The 8987-nt window shown below is 56.5% G+C and overlaps 1 protein-coding gene across 2 annotated transcripts; it reads right to left on the minus strand.

The window, feature by feature from the left end:
• Positions 1-600: 600 nt before the first annotated feature.
• Positions 601-3993, minus strand: ZNF579 (zinc finger protein 579). 2 transcript variants are annotated; one of them, XM_017546587.2, is made up of 2 exons: positions 3852-3993; positions 601-2709 (listed from the first exon to the last, which is right to left on the minus strand). In XM_017546587.2, exon 2 carries the CDS (start codon positions 2705-2707, stop codon positions 1019-1021), a length of 1689 nt encoding a protein of 562 aa, XP_017402076.1. In that variant the 5' UTR covers positions 2708-2709; positions 3852-3993; the 3' UTR covers positions 601-1018. The 2 variants fall into 2 exon arrangements, with proteins under 2 accessions (XP_017402076.1, XP_017402075.1); XM_017546586.2 differs by having other exon boundaries at positions 601-3174; positions 3852-3888.
• Between the last annotated feature and the right edge of the window lie 4994 nt (positions 3994-8987).

Here is an 8987-nt window from a genome sequence, read left to right on the forward strand (position 1 = left end):
AAAGCATGACTGAGAAACCGAACTTTCACGTTTATTTCATCTTAATGACTTTACATTCCCGTATTCTAAATTTAAATGGAAATAGCCCACGTGTGGTTGCTGGATACCATATTGGACAGTGAAGATGTAGAATATCCCATCATCACAGAAAGTTCTCCCAGACTGGGCAAGATTCCATCCAACAATTAGCTGGGTGTGGTGGCATGCACCAGGGAGGCTGAGGCAAGAGGACTGCTTGGGTCTGGGAGTTTGACACTGCAGTGCGCTATGACTGCACCACAGCACAGCAGCCTTGGCAACACAGTGAGGGAAGAAAAATTATGGAAACTTTTCTAGGGGGAAAAAATGTTATGTTGAACAATGCAGGGCTAGAACTCCAGCTCTTTCAGAGGAAGCCATTGGCCTCCTTCTCCTCAGGGCCTAGTACCACCACTGGCCCAGGCTTCACCAGCTTCTTGCTTGGTTGAGGGCCACGTATTCTCTGATGCCTCTGTCTCCTTCCTGCTCTGAACCTGAGCTCAGAGTCCGCTGGACAAATCCTAACTCGCCCCAGCGCCCCCAGCCTGCCCCCACCTCCAGAGAACACCTCGCTCTCTCCGGTTTCACGAACTCACATTTATTCACAGACAGACAAAGGGACAAGGACAGACCTTTGCTCACTGGGGACCCCCAGGGTCTCGGAGTTCCGAAGAGGTGATGGTGTCCAGTGTGTGTAACGGGGGACAGGCAGGCGGGGGCGTCCCCACCAGTCTCCATCCCTCTGGCCAACTGTCCGCCGCCTTTTTTCCCAAGTCGTCCTGCCTTAAGACGCATGTTGGGGTGAGCGGTTCCTAACCAGCATCGGGGGTTCTGGGGGCGGGCCATGGGGAGTGAGGGGCAGTCCGGGGCCCCCTACTCCTTAGTGTCAAGGGCATGAAGGGGACGGGCGGGTGGACAGAGGAGGCGGCTCCTTCAACTTCCCTCCTCCATTCTGCAAACAGGAGCTCAGGCGGAGTGGCAGAGGGCAGGGCGGCGGAGGTCAGGAGGCCAGGCCCCCCAGCCCGCGAAGGTGAGCCTTGCTGTCTGCCTCTTCTTCCTCCATCTCAAAGGCTGAGTGGTCTTGGCTGTCGAAACAGGAGGCGCTGAGGAAGACAGGGGGAGCCGGCGGGGTCTGGGGTGGGGTCCCCGGAGAGGGCGGCTCTTCCTTAATGTTTGCGAGAGGCAGTGGGAGCCCTTCTTCCTCCTGCTCGGTCTTCAGGGACGGCGGCGGTGGTGGCGACGGCGGGGCCTGGGCCTGCAGTGCCTGCAGCGCGGCGGCCCTCTCCAGCTCTGCGCGGTGGCAGCGCTGGTGGCGCAGTAGGCTGTAGGCGCGCGAGAAGCGGCGCGGGCAGCGCGGGCACGGGTGCGGGGCCGGCCCCCCGGCGTGCACCTGTGCGTGGCGCGCCAGGTCGGCCAGGCGTTTGAACTCCCGCTGGCAGCGCACGCACTGAAAGGGGCGCGCTCCCGAGTGGGTCACCCCGTGTTGCCGCAGGTGCGCGCGGCGCCTGAACCCTTTGCCGCACTCCGGGCACCAGAAGCGCGGCTCCCCACCCGGGGGCCGGGCCGGGGCGGTGTCGCCTCCGTTCTGCCCGCCTCCTCCGCCTTCCGAGGCACCCCCGCACTCCGCCCCCTCGCCCCCCTCTGGCCCCTTCGCTGAGTTCCGTGCCCCCGAGGCCTTGTCGTCCTTCTTGCCTGCCGCGGGCAGCGGGGCCAGCAGGCTGAGTGGGCCGTGGACGCGGCGGTGCTGGCGGAGGTAGGAGGCGAGGCGGAAGGCCAGGCCGCAGTCTGGGCACACGAAAGGGCGGTCGGTGGAATGGACCAGCCGGTGGCGCGACAGGGACCAGGGCCTGGCGAAGGCCTTGAGGCAGATGGAGCACTGGTGTCGCTTGGGGCGCGGCGGGGGGCCCCCTTCACCCTCCTGTTCGCCCTCGGGGCGCAGACACGGGTGCGCCTTGAGCTCACCCTTGGTGGCAAAGGCCTCGCGGCAGCGCAGGCACAGCAGTGTCCAGTCCGCCTGGAGCAGGACCTGTTTCTCCTCCTGCCGCCCGGCCGCCAGCGCCAGCTCAGCCCTCAGCTCTGCGGCCCCAGCCTCGGCCTCCTCCGACTCTGACTCTTGGGGTTCCGTGGCGCTGGCGGGCGCAGCCAGCGTGGCCGGCTCCCCCGCAGGCCACGTCTCGGGCCACGCTGCGGCCGCCTCCTCCTCCGCGGCACCTGACGCAGCAGTGGTGGGCTGCTCCGCGCCCTCGTCCTGCGGGCCCCAGCTGGACTCGGCCCCCTCCTTGGCCACCCTCTCGATGGCGAGCTCGACCTCGCCGCCGGCGTGCTCCTGAGCCAGGTGGCGCCTGAGCTGGGCGGGCTCCGGGAAGGTGCGGGGGCAGGCGGCACAGCGCAGCGGGGGCTGCGGCCCGTGGCCCCGCAGGTGGCGGGAGAGGTGGGCCGGCCGGCGGAAGGCCTTGGGGCACAGCGGGCAGGCGTGGGGCCGGAGCCCCGAGTGGCTCAGCCGGTGCCGGGAGAGGTAGTAGGGGAAGCGGAAGAGGCGGCCGCAGGTGGGGCAGGGCAGGGGCGCCCGAGGGGCTCCAGCGCCCCCCCTGCCACGGCCACGGCCTCGACCTCGGCCTCGGCCACGGCCACGGCCTCGGCCACGGTGAGGTGGGCTGCCCTGGGCAGGCGGAGGAGGCTGCGGATCCATGCCTGTGGGGAGAGAGGGAGAGATGGCAAGGGGGGCAGAGGTAAAGAGAAGTGCGTGGGGTGTGGCAGAGAGAAGCAGAGACAGAGACAGTCGGAGATAAAGAGGCAGAGAGGGCAGGTATTCAGCCAGGGGAGAGAGATTTGAGACAGAGACAAAGGTGAGAGACACGGAGGCGAGGAGGCAGAGATGGAGAGACAGGGAGAGAGGCAGAGATCAGAGACAGAGCAGGGAACAGAGACAGGGGAAGGCAGAGATGGGAGACACAGAGAAGTGCAGATGGACAGACAGAGACCAGGAGACACAGACAGACAGGATGGTGAACGGCAGAACAGAGAAGAGAGGGAGGAGAGCGAGAAACACCCAGCAGAGAGACAGAGACACAGAGAAGAGGAAACAAAGAGACTTGGAGGCCCAGAGGCAGAGATAGTGCAAGCAGAGCGATCAGGAGAGCAGCGGTGGGTTGGAGGCTGGGGACATGGAGACAGACGCAGAGGGAGTGAGACAGGGTAGAGGCACAGAGGGGGCAAAGTCAGTGACCCGCTTCTGCTCCAGGCCCCCCGGCCAGGCTGAACGTTTCGAGAGGGGCTGGGACACAGCCCATGGAGCCTGAGTGGAGGGGTGGGATTCGAAGCCAGTAGGCCCCGGAAATGGAGCGTGTGCCCAGACGCCAGGGGCTGGGAGAGGCCCGGGAGTAGGAGGGCTCAGACTTCTGGTCTGAGTTGGGAGGGGGCTGGGGGCCCAGACTCTTGGGACTGAGGGAGGTGGGAGCTGGGGATTGAGACTCCTGGGTCCAGGCTGGGACGGAATGGGGAATCTGTTATGGAGGAGGTGTGGATTCCTGGGTCCCGGTGGAGGAGGGGCTGGGGAGGGGGCTGGGCTCCTAGGACAAGGGGGAGGTGCGGGCTGGGGACCCAGCTGCCTGGAATCTCCAGGCAGGAGGCGGCTGAGGACTGGACCCCTGGACCCGGGAGGGAGGCTGGTGGGGTCAGGGGTCCCAGGTCCCAGAGGGGGGCCAATCTCCTCTGGGCCAAGTCTGCAGCTCCCCGAAGGCATGATCAGCAGAATTGGGGCCGGGTCGAGGCCTTGAGGATTTCTCAGCCCCCGGCGTGGGGCTCGGCCCTGGTCGCTGGGGCTGGGTTCTTACCTGGCCTCCTTGGCTCCTTTCTTCCTTCCCCACGGCGGCCAAACGCGGACGGTGGTGGCGGGGAGGGAGGGGGGACCCGAGTGTGGTGGGGGGTGGAGGAGGAGGCTGGGCTCGGTGTCACCGCCTAAGCCTTCCCCCCCGGAAACCCAGCCTTTCGTCGGAGCCTGAAAGAGGAAAGACTGGCTAGGAAGCCGGAAGCGGGAGGACGGGGGACCCAGGGAGGGGAGGGAGGGCAGTTTGCACCACAGGGTCCTGTGAGAGGAGGGGCTGGGGGCCTGTCCCCTGGGCTCCCAGAGAGCATCGGGTGCTGAGGGGCCTGGGACGCTGGATCCAGCCACCCCCGGCTCCCCAACACACACACACACACACACACACACACACACACACACACACTCATTCATTCCTTCAACAAATACACATTTATCAAGTCCTGTCTGTGCCAGGCACTGTGTCAAGCCGAGGGGGTGGCTGGGGGAGGAAGATGAATGAAGCAGTGACAGAGGCTTCAGAAAATACCGGCACTCTGGCACTGGATTAGAACCTGGCTCCAGCCTTCCCTTGGCTGCCTGCGTGAAGGATTCTCCCACCTTGAGCCTCAGTTTCCCCTCTGTGATAAGCCCCTGCATATAGTCATTTGACCCTAAGTGACCAATATTTACTGACTATCTACTACAGGCTAGCCTGCATATATTTTGTTACATATACGCATATTCCCTGGGACCTTAGCAACCAACGTTTACTGAGCACCTACTATGGGCTGGCGCTGTCCTTGGTGCTGGAGCCACAGTAGCAAAAACAGAGGCCATTCGACCCTGTCCCCAGCGAGTTCATGGTCTGATGGGGAAGCCAGGCAGACACGGATCAGACACGCTGGAGTGCGTGTGGGGGAATGTGTGCTCCAAGGCAGGAAACTGCTATGGGAATGCAGAGAACAGAAGGCACTTAGCCGAGCTCACACTGGGAGGAGGTGATTCCTGAGGTCTTTCTGGAGGCAGCAATATTTCAGCTGAAATTGGCAGAATGAAACCCAACTGGCCACATCTCAAAAACCTAATGTGGAGGAGAAAAGGCATTTTGCAGGAGTATACCTGAAGCTTGACTCTGTTTGTTTAAGGTTACATTCCTGCCAAACAGTGTGAATGAGATTGTGAGCAAACAGGTCCTTTCATACCCAGCTGGGGCAAGGAGAACTTGGAGCAGTCTTACCAAGCCAGCAATTCCAGGAATTTATTCTTCAGCAGCATCCACTCGAAACTACACAAAATAATGTCTGTACCAGGTTAATCATTGCAGTACTGCACATCGCTGCAAACGGCTGAAAACAAGCTAAACTCCCATCTGTAGGAGATTTGAGTAATAAATCATGACTGATCCATGCAGTGGAATACTAGGTGTCCATAAAAAAAAAACAAAGAAGCTCTCTGTGTGAATGTATGGAAAGTCTCCAAGTGATAACCTATAGAAGAGAAAAAAAGGAAGGTCAAGTACAGCCTGCAGCCTGTTCTGGGCTGTGTGTGTTCTGGGATTGTGTCCAGATGAACTGGAACAAGAGAGAAGAAACTGAAACTGGCAACATAGTCTAACTTCCAGGACAGAAACTTACTACACTCTATCCTTTTTATCCTTTTGTTCTTTATTATTATTATTATTATTATTATTATTATTATTATTATTATTTGAGACCGGCTCTCCCTCTGTTGCCCAGGCTGCCTGGAGGGAGTGCAGTAGCATGATCTCAGCTCACTGCAGCCTCGACCTCCTGGGCTCAAGCAGTCCTCCCACCTCAGCCTCCTGAGTAGCTAGGACTACAGGAGTGTACCACCACATCTAACTAATGTTTGTATGTTTTGTAGACATGGGGTCTCCCTATGTTTCTCAGGCTGGGCTTGAACTCCTGGGCTCAAATGATCCACCTGCCTCAGCCTCCTAAAGTGGTGGAATTACACATATTAGCCACTGTGCCCAGCCTTTTGTGCTTTTTGAACTTGAAACCGAGCAAATGTGTTATACACTCAAAAGAGTAAAGGAGGCCAGGTGTGGTGGCTCATGCCTGTAATCTCAGAACTTTCGGAGGCCAAGGTGGGCAGATCACCTGAGGTCAGGAGTTCAAGACCAGCCTGGACAACATGGAGAAACCCCATCTCTACAAAAATACAAAAATTAGCCGGGCGTGGTATTGTACATCTGTAATCCCAGCTACTCAGGAGGCTGAGGCGGGAGAACTGCTGGAACCCAGAAGGTGGAGGTTGCAGTGAGCCGAGATCATGCCATTGTACTGCAGCCTGGGCAACAACAGCAAAACTCAATTTCAAAAGAAAAAAAAAGAGCTCTGGAACTAAGCATTGTGGATAGTTGTGCAACATTTACTTAAAGCCATTGAGCTGTGTGCTTTAAAATGGTTAAAATTGTAAATTTTATGTGTGTTTTACAAAAAAAAGTTAAAAGACACACCCACATTCTGCTTACCAGCTCTAAAATAATAGGGATACAACTGACTCCCCATGAGCCACCCCCTCCAAAATTTGATTGCCACTCCTATCTCAAACATAACTTCTATCTTGAATTTGGTGCCCCTTATTACCACGTATATTTTAAAACTTTTATTCCATGGTATATATTCTTTAAAATACAGTATTATGGACAAGGTGCTTTAAAAAAGCATGCTCCTAGTCTGGGCACGGTGGCTAATGCCTGTAATCCCAGAACTTTGGGAGGCTAAAGTGGAAGGATTGTTTGAGCTCAGGAATTCAAGGCTAGCCTGGGCAACATAGTGAGACCCCATCCCTATATCATTTTTAAAAAAATCATCCTGCTGATCCGCTACCATTTCTTCTATCTCTCTGTGAAGTGGAACTTCTTCTTTTTCTTTTTTTTCTTGAGACGGAGTCTTGCTCTATAGCCCAGGCTGGAGCGCAATGGCATGATCTCCGCTCACGTCAGCCTCTGTCTCCCAGGTCCCAGTTCAAGCAATTCTCCTGCCACAGCCTCCCAAGTAGCTGGGATTACAGGCGTGAGCCACCATGCCCAGCCAATTTTTGTATTTTTAATAGAGATGGGGTTTCACCATGTTGGCCAAGCTGGTCTCGAACTCCTGACCTCATGATCTGCCCACCTTGGCCTCCCAGAGTGCTGGGATTACAGGTGTGAGCCACCGCGCCCGGCCCAGAACTCTTTACTTCTTTCCTTTTCTTTTTTTTGAGATGGGGGTCTCACTCTGTCTCACAGGCTGGAGTACTGTGACAACATCATAGCTCATGGGAGCCTCAAACTCCTGGGGTCAAGTGATCTTCCCGCCTTAGCCTCCCGAGTAGCTGAAACTAAAGGTGTTCACCTGGCTGGCCGGCCTTCCTTCCTTCCTCCCTCCCTTCCTTCCTCCCTCCCCTCTCTCTCTCTCTCCCTTCCTCCTTTCTCTCTCTCTCTCCCTTCCTTCCTTCCTTCCCTCTTCCTTTCCTCCCTTCTTTCCTCTCTTTCTTTTCTTTTTTTTTTTTTTAGATATGGGATCTTGCTTTGTTGCCCAGCCTGTTCTGAACTCTTGGTTTCAAGCAATCCTCCCACCTGAGCCTCCTGAAGCACTAGGATTACAGGCATGTGCCAGCATGCTCAGCCTAGTTCCAGAACTTTTTCATCAGCCCAAACAACCCTAAGCCCATTAGCAGTCATTCCCCCACTCCCTTCTATCCCTGGCCCAAGTCAGCTAATAATCAGCTTTCTGTCTCTATGAATTCACCTATTCTGGACATTTCATATCAGTGGAAGCATACAACATGTGTTCCTTTGTGGCTAACTTCTTAAATTTGCATAAAAGTTTTCCTCCTCCCCCACAAAGGACATTGCCCCACCTTTTTAAAAACTGAGAGATGGTCTTTCTCTGTCGCCCAGGCAGGAGTGCATTGGCACAATCATAGCTCACTGCAACCACCACCTCTGGGGTTCAAGAGATTCTCCCGCCTCAGTCTCCCAGATAGCTGAGACTACAGGCATGCACCACCACACTGGGTTAATTTTTGTTTTTTTGGTAGAGATGGGGTCTTGCCATGTTGTCCAGGGTGGTCTTGAACTCCTGGGCTCAGATGACCAGCCCACCTCGGTCTCCTAAAGCACTGGGATTACAGGCGTGAGCCACCACCCGTGGCCAGCACAATGCTTCTAAGGTTCATCCGTGCCGTAGCATGAGTCAGTGCTTCATTCCTTTCTGTGGCTGAATAGTATTCCATTTCATGAGTGCAGTCATCCCTCGGTGTCCACAGGGGATTGGTTCCAGGACTGTCCTCGGATTCCAAATCCCTGAGTGATGGAGTCCCTTACAGCCTCCTATCTAAGGGTACAGAACCCACGGATGTGGAGGGCCGCTGTCGCCTACATTTTCTTTATCCATTCATTTGTTGATGGACATTGGGGTTGCATCTATCTTTGGGCTATTGTGGATAGTGTTGTTATAAACATTTGTGTATAAATTTTTGTTTGAACAGCTGTTGTTAATTCTTTTGGATATATATCAAGGATGTGTGTGCTATTTTATCATCTATATTTTGAAGGTTTGAAAGATAGAGGTGGAGAAGGGGGGGAGGAGAAATAATAATGAATTCAGGAATGGAGGTGATAGAAAAGAAAACGTTAAGCAGAGAGCACAGCACATGGAAGGGGGTTTGGTATCTGCTTCCCCAGCACGTGGCGAGGGATGGGGCTGGGGGTCTCGTATTAAGGCCATAAAGGAGGCCAGTATGCTGGAGAGCGGCCAGAGCTGCACCCAGCGACCGTGCCGGGCCTCCGAGTCCAGGCTAAGCTTGGACTCATTCCGAGTGCACTGAGAAGCCATTGAAAAGGTTTTAGAGTCACATGATCCGATTAGTGTTTTAGAGAAATTCCTGTGGGACCCGCTTGCAGGCTGGGCCGGATGCGGGGGAGACCGAGGTGGGGAGCCGGGAGGAGGCGGGGCTCGCGCCCAGGTGCTAGAGGGGGTCTGGGCCCCACGACCTCCGGCTGGGAAGGCGGCTCCCTGGGCCGGGGGCGGGGCTTGTCGCTGATTGGCTGAGGGCTGGACTCAGGCTGCCAATCCCACTGTTTCCCCCTTCTCATTGGCTCTCCTGCTTCCAGCCCCCCTCCCTCCCGTCCAGCCTCCAGCACCCAGAAATCACA

Source organism: Cebus imitator, unplaced genomic scaffold, assembly GCF_001604975.1.
Source record: "Cebus imitator isolate Cc_AM_T3 unplaced genomic scaffold, Cebus_imitator-1.0 Scaffold190, whole genome shotgun sequence".
NCBI classification, from domain to species: domain Eukaryota; kingdom Metazoa; phylum Chordata; class Mammalia; order Primates; family Cebidae; genus Cebus; species Cebus imitator.